General features: G+C 44.3%; 1 protein-coding gene across 1 annotated transcript in view; it reads right to left on the bottom strand.

Annotated features, from left to right (window-relative positions):
• Positions 1-4,961: 4,961 nt before the first annotated feature.
• The window catches only part of cd81a (CD81 molecule a), a 29,836-nt gene continuing 15,199 nt past the window's right edge, over positions 4,962-19,598 (bottom strand). Inside the window, exons 3-8 of the mRNA XM_083662228.1 lie at positions 12,427-12,524; positions 11,832-11,906; positions 10,722-10,844; positions 9,370-9,468; positions 8,470-8,553; positions 4,962-8,155 (exon numbers count right to left, since the gene is read on the bottom strand). Of these exons, the coding sequence (XP_083518354.1) occupies positions 8,093-8,155; positions 8,470-8,553; positions 9,370-9,468; positions 10,722-10,844; positions 11,832-11,906; positions 12,427-12,524 (542 nt within the window). The 3' untranslated portion in view covers positions 4,962-8,092. The remainder of the gene's footprint in view (positions 8,156-8,469; positions 8,554-9,369; positions 9,469-10,721; positions 10,845-11,831; positions 11,907-12,426; positions 12,525-19,598) is intronic.

Genomic DNA, 19,598 nt, shown 5'->3' with positions numbered 1-19,598 from the left:
CATGGAGGATAGAGAAAAAGTGGCCACCTCTCCATTCAGTGATGTTGGTTATATAGCTTTGTCAGAGCCAAAACAACCAGCCCCATCATCCTGTTTCCCAACCTCTTCCTCCAAGGTCACCTTAACCCTACGACCAGTTTGAGAACATCGCCTGTCTCACTCTCGCCCCTAACTAGCCAATATCAAAAATCATACTTCAATATCTACAACAATATCCTCTCATGAGGTTAATGCACCCAGGCCTGTGTTTTGGCCCTCATTATACCATTTCACATAGTTCCTGCATATTTCAGTCAAGGTCATCTTCATTCTGTCGCCACTTCTGACAGCATTAAAGCTTCTGGCTTTTCATAATTGGTCAGTTGTGAAATCATTGTACAAACATTCATCCCAACAATATCAAGACGACATGATTTCCCATCAACAATATTAAAACAACATGATTCCCATCATTTTGGGGACAAACTTATTTTTGACATTTTGGCATGACACAAGTTTCTTCCCAGAATCCTCAGACCTCTGACCAGAAACCCAAGTCGCAGGTTCAAATCCTTCCACACTCCCCAAGTTTGAAGTTGATCAGATAAACATTCTCAAGATAAACCACTTTTTGTGTGATAATTCCCCCACTGATAATAGCATTAGCACGGGCGGTGTAGGCCAAAGCGGAGCTAACGGTTTGAATCCACAGTTTACAAAGTGCTTTAGCCAACAATCAAAGCTATGCAAACCGACTGAGCTCTCCAGCGACACATCAAAACACAGTTTGTAATAAAGGCTAAAAGCTACGTGTTGGAAGAGCAAGGAGTGATGGAAGAATGACAGCAACACTTTAACATAAGTTCATGAACTTTGTTTCACTTAGGTGTACATGAGACACAGGAAACAGGAGACAGGAGGTTGGGTGGTGGAGTCAGGGCTCAGAGTAAGACATTGTACAGCCTGAAACATGATCTGACTTTACTACAAGTGCATTGTGACGCATTCCAAGCTGATTAGAAACACATTAGAGACGGAGATAAACATATGATCATCAGTAACCTACATTCAGTTCATTATGATGTCGTTAATTATGCAATGTAGAAGGAATCTCTTGCGCTGCCTTCAGCCCCTCCACAGAGGGAGGTCGCTGCTCTCACAATAGGACAAAATACTGGAAACAGTTCAGCAGCCTGGACTCCAGGCTATTGAACTGTTTCCAGTATATTTCGTGTGCTCCAGGCCCTGGAGCACACGAAAATCACTGGCAGGCAAACAAATTAAATTACACAAATTAAATTAAATGTCTTTGCAGGCTATTGAACTGTTTCTGTCATTAATTATACAGTTGCCCCTTAAAGTATTTTAACATTGCATCAGTTATACCATGCTCTGATTTTATTATGCACCCCACACCAGGTAAAACAGCCGCTCTCTCACCCATGCTGGGATGCATAGATGGGAAAAAAATACAATTTCTAATAGTATGTACATAATTTGATGTTTAATTACGGTATGTAAAATGGCTTCTTAGTCACCCTAATTAGAAAAACCTAATAATAATAATCTACCTAGTAGGGGTGTCAAAAATAATCGATTATAAGATGCATCGCGATGCGGACGTGCACGATTCTGCATCGATTCACAAATGTCAAAAATCGATTATTATTATTATTATTATTTTTTTGTAATGATCAAATAACATATAATGGAAGTACATGCACTTGTTTATTTGGATCATAATACGATGCAATTCCAAATGCACTTTTATTTTAAAAGTAGCCACAGTGAGAAAAAAGAAAGTGAGAAAAAATAAATCATGTAGGCTATTGGGGAAAAAAAGTGATGCATCGATTTAAGATGCATCGAGATGCATCGATAATCGTAATCGAATAAAATCGTAACCCTCTGAATCGTAATCGAATCGTGAGGCCAGTGAAGATTCACAGCCCTACTACCTAGCCTAGCCTCTGTGCCTATTCAAATACTTTTCTCTGTCACAACACTGGCTTGCTGGGGAAGCTATAAGCAGGTCTGGCTGTGGATACTCCTTGGATGGGAGACCACCTGGTGCTGGAAGTGGTGTTGGAGGACCAGTAGGAGGTGCGCTTCCCCTCTGGTCTCATGAATAATCTCTCCAATCCCCCGGGGCAGAGACAGGGACTCTGTCCTGTGAGTGAGCACCGTCCTACAGATGAGACGTTAAACCGAGGTCCTGACTCTGTGGTCATTCAAGATCCCATCGGCACTAGGGCTGGGTATTGGCAAGGACCTCACGATACGATACGTATCACGATACATTGCAATATGAAACATATTGCGATATACAATACTCTATTTTAAACTAGAGCTGAAAATACACCTTGCTGTCTACCACCCAGGTAGTGTAATAATATGTACATCACATTATATTGCACAAATTGAGTCAAAACTATTTCATTACAAATGTTCATTTCAATTTATTACAACGGTATTTGCAAATTTGAACAGTTGCACACTGCGTTACTGAACACACTGAAATAAAAAATAAATTGTATAAGTATTCTTCTAACCCCTAACCTTAAACTCTTCTGGCTCCAAGCAATTGGTTTAGGTTTTCCAGTTCATGTGGTGGTTGTTTAAGGGGCCTGGAATGAGGAAATAAGCTCATCACTTAAAGCGAACATGAGCAGTCCTTGGGAGAGGACCGGGGGTCAGTAATATCTCAGGAACAGAGAGGCTCAGGAAGGGTTTGTCTTCATCCCTCCTCAATAACACGCCTGTAGAACTTGAGGGGGGAGGCTAGAAGAACACAACATCACAGACTGGAACAATGACTGTGTCTGTTAGTAGGAGGTGGAGCAGTGAGTTTATACACCCTCACAAACACACAAAGGTCATGACTTATGATGAGTTTTCGATCATGCTAACGGATCTGGGTTCTGGTCGCATATAGAAATGAAGTCCTATAGAGTGGATAGCATTCAGCTCAGCTCCCATGGTTTTTCAATGTAGTCCTTTCTGTGAATGATATTTCTAATGTTATAGAGAGCCAAAGTGGAACGTCACTTCCTGCTTCAGCACTGCACCAAAGATTTTCATCCGCCATTTATTTTCCCATAAGACCTTTTGTAAAATGCTTCTAAAAAGAGTTTTACTTGTTCAAACCAAACGGTACAGATATATTTAGAAGAGAGATCGCATAACATTTCACTCAGACCAAAACGTTAAAAAAAATGCGGGTTTGGAGAAAATATTTTTTCGATGGTTTTTTTAAGTTTTGGTCTGAGTGAAATGTTCTATGGTCTCTCCCGATTATAGCGTTGGCTTAACCGTTTGGTTTGAACCCAGTAAAACTATTTTTATAAGCATTTTACGAAATGTCTATGGGAAAATAAATGGCGGATGCAAATCTCTGGTACAGTGCTGAAGCAGGAAGTGACGTTCCACTTTACTTTGCTTGCTGCTGATGGAGCACTGCAGGTTTTCATTTTGGAGAGAGGCGGTGTTGGTTTTCAGAGGAGGACCTAGCAGAAGCTCACCCCATATAAATCAGACAACGAGCATGCATCAATGCATACGGAGGGGGAAAGGGGGTAACCTGACGCTGCCAGATGGTTTGTTTTCACATAACCATCTGGGAACGAGTCGCTCAGAAAACCGTTTCAAAGGGCAGGTACTTAAAGAAAAACCTGACGGGTGATTGGACGAACCATCTGTCGGATCATGTCTATCACGGGCTCGCTCTCGCTGGCGTCACACCAAAGGCCCGCCCGCAGCTGCCTCGTAGGTCACTGATTGGTGCGAACCACTGGTGGTTCACATTCCAACCAATTAGATTGCAGCGTGGTCAGATGGGAGTTGTTGTGTGATCGTGATCTGATGATCTCGCGTGAATCCAGCGGCCTCACAAGGTTGGAGAGGGGTGTTGAGGCACGCACAAATCTACCGGCCAAAACACTCACAACAAAGTAAGACGGCACGAGTGTTGGTGTTTACGCGTGCATATTTTCTCGTTGGATCCTCAGTGATCACGTCAGCTGATATGCGTTTTGCATTGTCAGTGTATTCACCACCAGAGGAACAGGGTGTGCAGCTTCAAAGGCATTCCTACACCCAGAGGCACTTTAAAGCCTCATCTGGATCCTGTTGTCCATGGTTATAAAACAGAGGAGCGAGGTCAGAGAGACAGAGACAGAAGGCAGGCCGATGGTGTTTGAAGATCAGGGATGGTCAACCGTGTGGAGGAGGTCCAAGAAGACTGCAGCTTCTCATTCCCACCAAGCATCGATTTCTCATCTCAGACCAATTTCATTTCATTTCCCCCGTTTTTGTCGGGGTCCGAGTGAAATGTTCTATGGTCTCTTGTGATTCTGAATACAGCTGAATTGCTTGGTTTGACCAAGTACAATGAAATCCCTTATGTAGGTCCCATGCCATTATGGTTTTCATGGAATGGTCAGTCCCCCCCCCCCTTTTCTGTCCATAGCAAACACTGCAACAGGAAGTGAGCTAGGGTTCAATTTAGAATGTTTTTGTTGTCAAGTTAAAACCATCTATAGAATGCTCACTCACTGCTGTGCATTTGACGGAGTCATCGTTTCCTGTGGAGATTTCCCACCAGTAACAATATCTGCCTGAAACAGGAAGTAGGAAACCAGGCTGGAGATGGGGAGATACTGTCGGCATAGAGAAGCATTTCAGTGGACATCCGGTGGCGTCATCATGCCCATTCGAGCTTGGAGGGCATGTGTGCCCCCCCCCCCCCCAAAAGCCCCAGACTTGTCCTCAGTCTGGTTCATTGAAAGATTTGCATTGCATTCGAAAAGAGCTATTACCATGTCGGCATCCATTGCCAGCATCCACACAATCCATTTGAGCTGTCATCACTATCATACCCATGGTATACCTAAGAAACTTTGCACATTTCCTGTCCAGAAATATACTATTAAGATTCTTTTTTTCAGCTTCACAGAGAAAAAGACAAGAACACTTGATTCATTATTTGTAAAATACATTTAATCCCTTTAATATTTGGGCAAACCAAAGTCTAGAGAGTCGAAAGGGTTGATATTGTGGCAGTGGACTCCCGAGCGTCAGTGGCCATGTTGAAACAGAGAAACATGTTTCTCAGGGATGGCTATCATGTCTCAGGGATGGGTATCGTGTCTCAGGGATAGGTATTGTTCATGTTGGAACAGAGAAACATGTCTCTTGGGGATGGGTATCGTTTCATATTTTTCCCATAGCGGTGCTAAAACGGGGCTGGAATTGGGCATGTAATCACATGTGACCTTCTCTCAGGTGGTCCTGCCACAAAATCAGCCACCCTTTCTGTCCAGACAACGTACCAGACTGAGATATGACAATACAAAGGTAAAGACCGACAGAGATAATGACAATACAAAGGTAAAGACTGACAGAGATATGACAATCCAAAGGTAAAAGTCATACAGTACATTGTCTTTCCACAGCCTTCATGCTTTTCATTAGTAGAATACTACAGAGCTGTACAGATTACAAGACACTTTGTCTGTAGTCTCTTAATACAGACGCGTTGGCTCCCGCAATTTGCAATCGCTCCCACCCGTCTGTACTTCCTGCCGGGGAAACTTGGTCAAAACGGAAAGGGAAACTCCGGCGAAAATAATTTGCTCTGATTGGACTAATGAGCCTCTGGGCGGGACATCTGCTCTTTAGTCCAATCAGGGTCCGATAGTTCCCAACGGATATGAGGCGGGTAGACCCGCCGAAGGCGGACACATCCGTTAATTTCTCCAATCAATTGCCTTGTTTACAGGTGTCATGGTTGATATTATCAAACCCGGAGAATCGGAGCACCGTTGTGAGGAAAAGAGAGCTGAGCCAGAAGGCAAAGCTCTCCATCTTCATTCCTACCCTCATCTATGGTCATGAAGGATGGGTCATGACTGAAAGAACAAGATCGTGGATACAAGCGCCCGGAATTGATTTTCTCAGGAGGGTGGCTGGCATCTCCCTTAGGGATAAGGCATGAAGCTCAGTCATGCGTGAGGGACTCGGAGTGGAGCCGTTGCTCCTTAGATAGAAAGAAGCCAATTGAGGTGGTTCGGGCATCTGGTAACGATGCCACCTGGTGGCCTCCCTAAGGAGGTGTTCCCAGGCACGTCCAGCTGGGAGGAGACCGCGGGGGGGGGGGGATTCCAGCAGGGAAGTTTGGGGTTCCCTGCTAGAACTGCTCTCTCCGCAACCCGATCCCGGATACATGGTTGGATGGAAGTACAGACTGTCTCTGGGGCATTGGAAGATTGTGGACGAGATAGACTGGCTCGAGAGACTACTTTTCTGTTGCTCACTATATCTATAACACATTAACAAGACTAAAGCCATAATAATATGTAGGGTTAGTACACAAGATGATATGACGTGTGTGTGTGTGTGTGTGTAATAGACAGACTTAGTTGCTCGGTGGTCAGTCAAGCTGCATTAGCAACAGAGCTCAGACAAAAACTCCTCTCAAACATATCTGAAGGAATCCAAGGAAACCAGCGTGGAGGGTTGCCCAGGCAACACACCAGCTGCTGAGTGTGGCTCCACTGCCCTCTGATGGCACACAGGCAGTACTTGACAATTACTCAACGGGACAAGCAATCGAAAGAAAGAACAGCCAAAGAGATTTTGACAAGTAAGGCTGGGCGATACTTCAAGATGATCGTTTATCGTCTTTCAGTGGAATCATATCGTGATGATATGGTGATTTTGGGATATCGTGACACACAATTCTGCTGTCTACATTGATAACAAGCAAGTTTTACACCATTTGAATATTTCGATTTTGTTTGACATCACACCTGACATTACCAGTCAACTGGATTTAATGAGATTTTGCCTATCGTCCGTCGCTGTCGAGGGGAAACCTTGTGTCTCCAAAAAAGCTATTTTTCACAAGGAAGAATAAACATGACCATTTGAACATAGTGTAATAGTAATAACATTAACAACCAGTAATATAACATTATTGCTGTTTCGCTGGCCGAAAGTACCTGAAACTTTCACAGATTCATTTTGGCTCTAAATGCATTTATGAAAACAAAGGCTGAATTTGGAGATACGTTTATGCCTGACAGCGACGATATGTGAGCTATATTGATATATATCGATATTGGAATTTTGTGTGTGATTATTGTGATATTGATTTCAACCATATCGCCCAGCCTTATCATGGAGCCACATTCCCTTACGATTCCATTCCTGCAGAGATTACTCAAGGATGTGGATTTGGACCTATGGCACGGTGTGTAGGGCAGGAAAGTGTGTGTGTGTGCGTGCGTGTGTGTGTCCACCTCTCTATGGCATGGCTAAGGCTAATATAGTATTAGTGATACTAGCTAGAGTAGTGTGGCGCTGGACATATAAAGCAGCATCTAGTTCAGTCTAGACCAGTGGTTCTCAAACTGTTGAATCCAAGTACACCCTTTACCCGACGACATTTTGCTGAGAGAACTGCAAGAGAAAACTAATGCATATGATGCAATGAATGAATGTTAACGCACCTTTTGAAGAGTAATAACGTTACAAAATAAGACATGGGATGAAAAAGTTGCAATTAGTGGCTCCTGAGCAGATTTATTTTAAAGTTTCATTCATGTTCACGATCTATACTGACATTTTTCAATCTCACCCGTTCTCTCAAGTACCCCCTGTAGTACCACCGTGTACACCTAGGGGGTATGCGTACAGTACCCCACTTTGGGAACCACTGGTCTAGAGCAAGGCAAAATGAGCAGAGTGCAGGAGACGTATAGGAAGGGTCTAATATAAGGTCCATGCTCAGGCAGTCAGGCAGCACTGCTCATAATATATTTATATACAGTTTATACAGCAAACAGTGAAAAAACATCCAGAGAACCGAGAAGGTCTGGTCTGGTCTTCAGCTCCACGGAGGAGGAGGAGGTACCTGGTCTTCTCAAAGAATGGATAAAATCCAGCAAGCAGGTATGTGAGAAATGACTGGTTATAAAACAGGAGATTGTGTGTGTGTGTGCGTGTGTGTGTGTGTGAGAGAGAGAGAGAGAAAGAGAGAGACAGAGATACAAAGAGAGAGAGAGAGAGAAGTTGTCCTTCCACCAATGGTGAGTGTTGGTCACCCATAGCTTTAGTAGACTGGGCTGTTGCGGATCCCACAGCACAACACCATGCTGAAGATCATCTCAAAGATCTGGGAGGAGGAACACAGAGGAATAAACATTGGAATATCATGTTGACTTTTAGAGTAATTAGGCGAACATGTCATGGACTCACCCCCCTCCACACACACAATTTCTCCATCAGTGGTCACCACTGCTAAATAAACCTAGGGGAAACACTGACTTTGGGGTAGGAGCTAACATCTATAGGTTTGAACGCGGGTCTCCGCGGTGGTAGGAGAGTGGTTTTACCTCTACACTACCCAGATGCCCCCTGCCCTGCATCGACACCTTGCTGTATAATGTGTGTACTGTACTGTATGACTAACCAGCTCCATATACTCACCATGATGACGGCGACCACCAGGGCGGCGATGCCGATGATGTAAATCTTATCTGAGAACAGCTCCCCGATCCTTGTGTGGCAATGCTGCACAGAAACAACCAAAGACACATTTTACACTGTGATGACCAAGTCTACTAGTGTCTACACAGTCATAAACTGTAATGAGTCTACTAGTGCCTACAGTCATACACTGTACATACACCGATATTACATCCCCTACACCAGTGATACTCAACTTCTTTTTTTACAGTGCACCTGAACGCAACATGCAAGATACTCGCTGAATAAGTGTCCAAATGTTCATGTCATTCTGGCCAATACTCCACTTCTGTTATAGCATTTCAGTCTGGAATATGGAATATCTTTCAATAATCTATGATTTAGCTGCTAAATTGTCAAATACCGCCGTCTGCTCGCTACCCATGCACTTATGTATGTACTTAACCTAACTAACTTAACCTAACTAACTGCACAACATTGTCAGACTAAACTCCGGCTGACACCCCAAAAACCTACAATCCGCTACAGAAAAATGTATATTGTTTGTTTATTAACTGGCCCCTGGGCTTCTATCATTTCACGAAAGTGGCCCCCGGGCAAAGCAAGTTGAGTATCCCTGCCCTACACTGAATCCTTTCAGTAAAACATTCCGTTTTGACATGAAATGTGGAAAATTAACAAAAAGACACAATGGCTGTGTATGAAACGCAAGGAATCAACCTATATAGGTAGCATTTCTAGGTAGGAAGTTGTAATTTTTTTAAGTTTTAGGCTGTCTGAAACATCTATCACTCAGAAAGTGTCACCATTTCATAAAGTTTTGTTAAGCACAGATCTTCATTCAGGCATTTAAACAACAGAGCATCACTCTGGTTTGAGGTTTGAGATGAGGCCACTTACTGTCAGAGAACCAGATTTAGAGCAGAGGTTCGTCGCGCCAATTTTGTCTGAGAGAGAAGTTAGGATCGAGGTGATGCCACCTTTACCACAACAGTCCAGCTGAAACACAAACACACACACACACACAGAACATTTATATATATATATTTTTGTAGTTTGTGACATTTTTTAAAATTTATTCTAGACAGAAAAGAGTAAACTCCTAGCATTAATAGTCAATAATAAGCTACTTGACAAAAATGATTTACAAAGTGAATCTGATGAAACACATTGTTCGCTCCTTCTTGCTTTTTTTAATGTAATCTATTAATAAAAGGCAAAAAAAGGAGCTACTTGGAGTTTGAAAAGAATATATTATTTAATGAGAAGTAATCTGCGTACTGCAAAGAGTTACAAACCAGAATACATCTTCAATTTGATACGGGCAAACACAAAAACGCAACGCGTTTCAACCGTTGGTCTTCATACAGCCTGACGAAGACCAACGGTTGAAACGCGTTGCGTTTTTGTGTTTGCCCGTATCAAATTGAAGATGTATTCTGGTTTGTAACTCTTTGCAGTACGCAGATACAATTACTTCTCATTAAATAATATATTCTTTTCAAACTCCAAATAGCTCATTTTTTTTGCCTTGTATTCTATTTTGCCTGCTGAGCTGCTTTGGTCCACATTTTTTGTGCTTTCCTATCTATTAATAAAAAGAAGTGCCAATCCTGATACAAGTTTATTCATTTAGGAAAAACCCTCTTGAGATTCATCGTCTCATTTTCGAGGGGGTCTTAACATGCAAAAACAAGAATCAATCCACAATCCTGATATCCTGGTGTGCGCTGGATCATAAATGTTATTATAGGCCAGGCTTAAAATACAACAAGTTTATTTTATTTTTAATCTGAGGGGGTCCCTGCTCTGTTTCTCTATCAACCAAGGGGTCCTTGGGCTGAAAAAGGTTGAAGACCACAGCAGAGAATAGCATTGAGAGCATAGATAATTGCTGCTCCTCATTTTATATACTTTTGCGACATTCAATTCAGTTAAAATTTGACACATTTTTCTGTAGTGTGACAAACTCAAAAACATATATTTATGTTTGGTTTCCAAACTTTCCAGGGACTGTAAGTCCAAGTCGTAAATCCAAAATCCCATCTCTGGAATCTACGTGAATCACATAGGTGAGCTGTTCTGGATTCAAACAGGTGTAGTTGACTAGTTGGCTCCACAGGGACCAGCCGAAGAACACAGAACATTAGAAGATCTTCTCAGAGGTTTTGGTTCCGACCGTCTCGTGGAAGACCCTGAGCGTGGAGGGTTAGGGCTTAGGTGTTAGGGTTCTCAGAGGTTTTGGTTCCTACCGTCTCGTGGAAGACCTTGAGCGCAGAGGCGGCCGCCTGCACCTTGTCCTGGTCGGCGGTGAGGGCATCTGTGATGGCTTTGTCATACAGAGAGTCATAGAAGTTGATCATCTCCTTGGAGACCTGGCACAGGAACAGAGAGTCTATGGCATTACCCTCAACTCAACTCAGTCACATTAGTTCAGGCCATACTTGAGACTAGGGATGTCCCGATCCGATCACGTGATCGGAGATCGGGGCCGATCACGTGATTTTTAGAAGATCGGAATCGGGGGGAAAAGATCGGGAGTAAAAAAATTTTTTTTTTTTAATTCAACAAACATGACCATGTTCACGTCTTAAACTCATCCTGAGGCCTTAGTTTTGGTTTTAAATTACATATCATCATTAATTTATTTAGTGTCGCACAGAGCAGAAGAATTTACCAAAACAAACGCATTTCCTGATTTACATTGTTATTGCACTATTCTGCACATCATTTGTTTTAGTTTACATGGTTATTTTGTGGTGCACCACTGATAAGCTTTATTTTATTTTGTTTTAAATTTTGAATCCATGTTGGATATAATGAATACTGTTAAATAAAAAAGCCATATCCATGTTGGATATAATGGATAGTTAGTTGGATACTGTTAAATAAAAAAACAATCTTAAGGGTCAACTTGATTGCAGTTTTTTCTTTTCTTTTTTCTTAATGCATTGCCGAAAGATCGGATCGGGAAAAATCGGTATCGGCAGATACTCAAAATCACATGATCGGGATCGGATCGGGAGCAAAAAAAATGTGATCGGGACATCCCTACTTGAGACACTACAGGTGAATAGGGTAAAAAAAAAACTAATAACACCATGAAACTTCCCCAGTTGATTACTAACATTAAGACAAAAAACATTTATTACAGGTTTTCTGGAATGTTATGTTTAAATATGCAAATGAGGCATAATCTACTTAAATATGTACTAATTTGCATACTTTTCTAGAGATAAAACGAGGTTAAAAATTCTTGTTTCATTTGGTTGACATTAGAGCCAAAAGTTTTTACAGGTGTGTGTGTGTGTCTGTCTGTCTGTCTGTCTGTGTGCGCGTGTGTGTATGTGTGTGTGTTCTACCTTATCTCTGTTCATGAAGCCCCAGATGCCAGCTGCAACCTCACAGGCGAACAGGATGACCAGGCAGGCAAAGAACTGCAGAGAGAACACACACAATCAACAGCTTTTCTATGATGTCATACAGCCAGAGATGATGTCATACTGTATGTCAGTACAGCCAGATCAGCTATCAATAAAATATGATCATGGTCGGTGTAATAAATCCTTCCTGGTATGAGCCGATGGCGCCTAGGTGGGTGAGCGGGCTGTCTGTCAGTCAGTCCATAGTCTCCACCCTCGATTCCTAGTAACTGTAGCTAGTAACTGTAGGTTGCTAGTAACCTAGTAACTGTAAAATAGGCCTAGAGAAATAATTACATTTTCGATTTGGGGTGTTGTGAGGGGGTGGTTGGTTTTACGTCACCTCACAACTTGGGTTTCACTTTGAGAAACATGTGGAAGGGGCTAGGCTGTCTGAGAGAGCCAAGTCATCCCAAATCTAAAACAATATTGATCCTAACCCCTAAATGAAAATGAAAATGAAAGAAGAAGAAACCATTTGCAAAAGAAAAAAGAGCCTAGTTGGCCCTAGTTGAATTGGATTGGTGTGACTCACTGTTCCCAGCAGACACTGGGACTCCTGGATGGCACCATAGCAGCCGAGGAACCCGACAACCATCATCACTGCACCGACAGCAATCAGGATGTGGACACCTGGAGAGAGAAAGACAGACCCACACCTTTAGACAATTTAGCCAATCGTTTCAACAATCATATTATGCTACATATGTGGTTGCGATACAATTTAGATACACAAATTATAAATACAATTTATTTATCATTTGAGATTGTTTCTGTTTTGCTCCACCTTCTGCTGTTGATGTGATCGCTGCGCTGCACAAATTCCTCGTTTGTAATCTGATTACTCACTATGGCTATTAAAATGAATATTGACATCTTTATTCTTAATAACATTCTGATTCTCCTTGTGAGACGGAAAGGTTTGTGTGAACCGTCATCAGAACACATTGGCTTTAATGAAAGACAGAAAGGTTCGTGTGAACCGTCATCAGAACACATTGGCTTTAATGAAAGCCTCTAAAAGGGAACTAAACCTGCAAGTATTCTGCTGCACGCACCTCATTTCAACATGTGACTGCATGCAATGACCCCTGATATACAGCAGGGGGCACAACGTTGTTTATATGGCAATGGGGCTGAAGTGTGAGTCATGTTCCAATGTGTTCACAGGATGATACAAGGCACCTCCCCCTTCATTCAGCACATCATTCTTCATTGAAAAGGTAAACAGGTCTTGGAAAAATGCATTTAATTGCACATTGGGGTCAAGGACTCAACAGATACGGACGGGCATCTTGTGCAACATTCTAAGCACATGGAACTAAACAAGCCTCCATTTGCTACAACTGGAAGGAAAAGGTGCAGCAGAACATCAAGAAAGAAGGAGCCCTGCTCAGTGGTATGAATAAGCTCTACCAGAGCCGTGTATATAGAAGAGTCGCGACATCTCCATTCACTCCAATGGACCAGTTTTTTACTCTCAAAGAGTTCCAGGAAGTAAGGTCCTGGATTAAACAGCACTGTCGAGTTGCAGCAAAATGGACAGTTTGTGTTGTACTTTGAAAGTTTTTTTTTTTTTTTAATCAAATTGTACATTATCAGCTTTATTTTAGCATTCAAAAGTAGTGCGAGACCCCTTCCTGGCTGTTCATTGGCTAATGAGTCACACGTTGTGGTCCTCCGCTGATGCCACCCTCTCTCTCTAAATTGCTCTGATCTCTACCAAGTATGAAATCAATTGACTATTGCCTTGGTTGACATCTCCCTCTCATTTTTCTCCAAAGTCCAATGACTCGATGTTAGTGTGCTCATCAGTGTTGGGGGTAACTCATTACAAAAGTAACATATTACACGTAATGTATTACTTTTAGCACTAACTCAGTAATATAACTTATTACCAAAAGATTTCAGTCATATTATACCAGTGTTGAGCCCTGTTGATTAGAGATTATTTCACAGTTAAAAAAATAATAATTCCAGTTGCAGGAACCAAAATGTCTAAATCCCTGCAGTGGAAAACGACATATGAAACAGTAAAACACGTATGTCAAACTTTTTTCCAGCTTGTAACGTTAAGATGCTAGCTTAGAGGTTGTTGTTGTCTCACGTAGCGACGTGGACTTTGAAAACACACAGATAGCAGAAAGGGAAGGGGCGGGGAATTTCCGACTGAAATGGTCGGCACCAATGACAGAGCTTATACCCGCAGCCTACTTCTGTTGACTCAGACTAGCCGTAGGCTAAAGCAGGCAGGGCTAAGAGCTGGCCTAAGAGCAGGTGGGAGTAGGCAAGGCAGAGGAGCTGGGTAGGAGTGGGCGGGGCTAAGAGCTGCGTGGGAGTGGGCGGGGCTAAGAGCTGCGTGGAGAGGAGAGACGGCACTATAGGGTGGGTGGGTGACTGTACCAGGGTGGGGCGGGTACTGCAGTGAGTATCATCACTCCTACTTAACATCAGCTCACACACACACGCACGCATGCACACACACACACACTCCTGCATAACGTCAGCTCGCACAGAATTGGACTCCTCTATCTCCCTCTGTCCTTCAGCCTCTCACACACCCACCCGCATGCAGGCACACACACACACACACACTAAGGCTAATTTCTAAATCGATATCTTGGCGAAGGGCCAAGTGCTCTGTTCATCCACTTAATTGTGGCTGTCCGGTCTAACAGCATCGTGCACGCACACGCACACACACACACACAGACAGTCTGGTCTGACAAAGTCGTGCTGGGAGCTCCCTTATAAATGACATCATCGGGCGGGGTTTAGGGAGTGGCAGTGGCTCCATTATGGAGTGCCAAAGTCACACCCTCTCCTGCGTTAGGATTTCATCCGCCATTTATTTTTCCATAAACATTTTGTAAAATACTTGGGCAAACCAAGCGATTCAGCTATATTTAGAATCAGGAGAGGCCATAGAACATTTCACTTTGACCAAAACTAAAAACGTTGAATTTATTGATTCATCTCTTTTTCCATTGTATTTATTTTTTATTTATTTTTTGGTCTTTATGGTCTTTATGGTCTCTCCTGATTCTAAATATAGCTGTATCACTTGGTTTGACCAAGTACAACTATTTCCATCAGCTTTTTTACTAAATGTCTATGGAAAAATGCATGTGGAATGAAATCCCTTGGTGGGTATGCTGCTGAACGGGTGTGACTTTGGCACTGTACATGTATATCATCACACCTCTCGCCTTCCCTTCCAACTCAATCTGTGTCTCTCTGCCATTCAACCTTTCTCTATCTCTGTCTCTCTCCCCCCCTCCCTCTCTCCCCCATCTCTCTCTCCCCCATCTCTCTCTCCACCCCTCCCTCTCTCCCCCATCTCTCTCTCCCCCCCTCTACCTCTCTGTCCTCTCTCTGTAATCCATTTGGAATACAGTATGTTCTCAATAATTCCATTTACTTGAATGTCTTTTCCTGTCTATCTCCATTTTATCTCGTCCCATTAGGCTCTCTGCCTGTCTGTCTGTCTGTCTGTCTGTCTGCATCTCTGCCTGCCTGTCTGTCTGCATCTCTGCATGTCTCTGCCTGCCTGTCTGTCTGCAGCTCTGCCTGTCTGTCTCTGCCTGCCTGTCTGTCTGTCTGCATCTCTGCCTGTCTGTCTCTGCCTGCCTGTCTGTCTCTGCCTGCCTGTCTGTCTGTCTGCATGTCTGTCTGTCTGTCTCTGCCTGCCTGTCTGCATCTCTGCATGTCTCTGTCTGTCTGTCTCTGCCTGCCTGCCTGTCTGCATCTCTGCCTGTCTGTCTGCATCTCTGCATGTCTCTGTCTGTCTGTCTCTGCCTGCCTGCCTGTCTGCATCTCTGCCTGTCTGTCTGCATCTCTGCCTGTCTCTGCCTGCCTGTCTGTCTGCATCTCTGCCTGCCTGTCTGTATCTCTGTCTGTCTCTGCCTGCCTGTCTGTCTGTCTGCATCTCTGCCTGTCTCTGCCTGCCTGTCTGTCTGCATCTCTGCCTGTCTGTCTCTGCCTGCCTGCCTGTCTGTCTTCAGCTCTGCCTACCTGTCTGTCTGCATCTCTGCCTGCCTGTCTATCTGCAGCTCTGCCTGTCTCTGCCTGCCTGTCTATCTGCAGCTCTGCCTGTCTCTGCCTGCCTGTCTGTCTGCAGCTCTGCCTGTCTGTCTGCATCTCTGCCTTGGAACTCCCAACCCCCCGCTGTCCTCTATCTCTCTCCTGTAGTCCTGCATGCAGGGCAGACGTATCTCCGCAACCGTAACAACTGTAGAGACTCAGAGGTGGCGTACATATTATAGTCCTTTACAGGCATCGTGATCTGACCTTCCGTTTCCAAGAAAATGTAAACATTTCTCTGATTGGATAGTGGGAGGTCGGGTCGACCCCTAATTTTTATTTTAAATCCACACACCAAGACCTAAACAAAGACTAACCCAACTAACAGGAGTATAACCAAAGTGACTTCCTCGTTTGCCATGTGGCGCATGCGCTGTGTGCAGTCATCAGTATTAGCACATGCGCCGCGTGCACGTGCACGTGCGCCGTACGTTCTTCTTTGTTCTTTTCTATCGAGGTGACAGGAAAACAGAGGGTCGGCTAAAAAGCACGTTTCATCTGATCTTTTGGAACTCTTTGTTGAATCGTTGACGCAGTAAATGGGGAATTGATGCCATACTGCAGTTTGAAAGGGAATCTTTGTGAATTGTGGTTAAATTCCAGGCGAGCTGCTTCACCACTGGAAAGAAAGAAGTGTGTGTGTGTGCGTGTGCGTGTGTGTGTGTGTGTTACACACAGCTGTTCTCCTCATTAAGTGTTAGAACAGTTGGCCCAGTCTGGAACATGAGGAATCACACCCATATTGCACAGTAGCTTTCTCACCAATACATTCCATGCAATAGACTGGTACAGCACAGACTGGTACCCTACAGCACAGACTGGTACCCTACAGCACAGACTGGTACCCTACAGCACAGACTGGTGCAGCACAGACTGGTGCAGCACAGACTGGTGCAGCACAGACTGGTACAGCACAGACTGGTACAGCACAGACTGGTACAGCACAGACTGGTGCAGCACAGACTGGTACAGCACAGACTGGTGCAGCACAGACTGGTACAGCACAGACTGGTGCAGCACAGACTGGTGCAGCACAGACTGGTACAGCACAGACTGGTACAGCACAGTCCATTAGCAATCAAACACACTATACAGTATGTGAGATTCTGCAGCTAATCCAGGACAGAGGCCAGCCTTAGGGTCATCAACAGTGAAGCAAACTTAGTAATAGAGTATCTAGAAGCCAACCAAGATACAAAACTCTGCCGCCATTTTGGACTGGAAATGCCTCCTTGCGCCAATAGGACCATAGCACAGAACATGACAGAGACACACCGTGACCGAGAAGAACATTTTGATAGAGATACTTTTGTAGCGCACTTTGTAGGCGGGACGATTTACTCGCATCATGACAGTAGTCTCTTTCAGGCCAAAATGGCGGAGGCGTAGCTCTGCTGCTGCAATGGAACAAACTATTAGCTTTAGGTTCTTTCTCGGCAACGTAAGTTCTTTGAGTGAAGTAGCCGTAAGATTCCATATGAAAGAGTTAGCAGCAGAAGAAAGAGCATACATCAGTGAGAAACAGCGCATCAAAAATGCTAATATGGGCTAGCAGGCAGCAAAACCAACTGAAAGACAGGCATGGAGAGAGAGAGAGAGAGGGCTGTGAGGAGAGAATCTAAGCAGACAGAGAGAGAGAGAGAGGGCTGTGAGGAGAGAATCTAGGCAGACAGAGAGAGAGAGAGAGGGATGTGAGGAGAGAATCTAGGCAGACAGAGAGAGAGAGAGAGAGAGGGCTGTGAGGAGATAATCTATGTAGACAGAGAGAGAGAGAGAGAGGGCTGTGAGGAGAGAACCTAGGCAGACAGAGAGAGAGAGAGGGCTGTGAGGAGAGAACCTAGGCAGACAGAGAGAGAGAGAGGGCTGTGAGGAGAGAACCTAGGCAGACAGAGAGAGAGAGAGAGAGGGCTGTGAGGAGAGAACCTAGGCAGACAGAGAGAGAGAGAGAGAGGGCTGTGAGGAGAGAACCTAGGCAGACAGAGAGAGAGAGAGAGAGAGGGCTGTGAGGAGAGAACCTAGGCAGACAGAGAGAGAGGGAGGGCAATGGAGGGGAGAGAAAAAAGAGAAATGAGACAGCACAACACAAGAGCTAACCACATCCAGATGGAGACATGTGTGTGTGTGTGTGTGTGTGTGAGAGAGTGTGTGGGGGGGGGGGGGGGTCAGTGGAAAGAGAAAACAGCGAACGAAGGAACGGCCGAGTGAACGACAGGAGGAGGAGGAGTGGGAGGAGGAGGAGGAGTGGTGGGAGGGGGTTGAGTGGTGGGAGGGGGGGGGGGGGGGTTGAGTGGTGGGAGGGGGTTGGGGCAGCAGACACGGAGGACGGACAATGAGGAATTTTTTCCTACACTGAGCTGAGCAGGCTTTTCCCCCACTCGCTCGCTCGCTCGCTCGGGAAGAGAGGGAGGCTTTATGTGTGTGTGTGTGTGTGGGGGGGGGGGGGGGGCAGGATGTCATCATTTGGGGGTTCCGGCAGGGGTTTTCAAACTCTTCGACTGTGGGCCCCCCCCCCCCCCCCCTCCCCAAAGCCTGTTTAGTTTCCTCAATTCCTGGATGCCTACGGGATCATGCTTGTTATTTGATCTCGTACACACTCAACACTTGAGCCAAGATAGAGAGAGACACTGCATGAAATAGGCCACGCCCATCACGGGGGAAAGCTCTCCGTTCACTTCCATACACCAGCGTCATTTTCCTTGAATTAAACGTAGCTAAAAGCTGTTGTGTGGTGGGGCTGCGCAGACAACAAATGTAAAAAATCGCCAATTAAAGTTTTTTTGTACTCTCGAGCAAAACGAGGAAGCCGGTGAGAATTGGCGAGAAGAAAAATGTGGATCTAGCTGTCAAGTTGGAGTGTTCGTTCATCTTCCGTATATATGATCTTTGTGTGCAACATGCGACCATGCACGCAACATAGGAGAACGCCAGGATTGGGGGATGGTTTTCGTTTCCCCTTGTTTTGGGCGTGGTTTCTGAATGATGACGCGCTCTGCAGTGTCTCTATAGCCTGAGGTTGATGTTTGACATACTTGAGACTACACCTACATTAAGAAAAAGGTCTGTCTGAGGCAATTTATTTGTTTCTGACTCTACAGTAAAACAGTAAAATTTCCCAAAACGACTGTATACTATGATGTCCCTCTAACCAAATCACACACACAATTAGGCTATTCCACTTGATCTCCTTTTTAGAACGAATTTAATAAGTCATATTTTATCACTTCCATTCACTGAGCCTCCCCTGAAACTGTTTGGAGCCCGCCTCCCACTTTGAAAACCTCTGGGTGACAGCGTTTGAAAGAAAGACCCTAAGATGTTCCTCTCAGAGACAACCACAACCACAACCACCACAGGCAGATATGCTGCCTGCCTGCCGCAGACAGAGAGGGGGAACGTAAACGCTGGTACACACTCTGGTAAAAGTACAAGTACTGATTCAACTTTGTTTTCTCAAGTAAAAGTAAAAAAGGAGTACATGTCTGAAATCTAATAAAGTATACATTTAAACTAGAAATACCGCATTGCAGTTGTATGTCTCCGCCAACAAGTCAGCAGTCTACATCCATGTCTGTCCAGACTCATACAAGCACAAATAGCTTGAAGCCCACAGCGCAGTGGTGTGGC

This window comes from Poromitra crassiceps, assembly GCF_964638095.1.
Source record: "Poromitra crassiceps genome assembly, chromosome: 28".
Lineage (NCBI taxonomy): Eukaryota > Metazoa > Chordata > Actinopteri > Beryciformes > Melamphaidae > Poromitra > Poromitra crassiceps.
The sequence above is the reverse complement of the archived record's forward strand: the minus strand, read 5'-3'. Positions and strand labels throughout refer to the sequence as shown.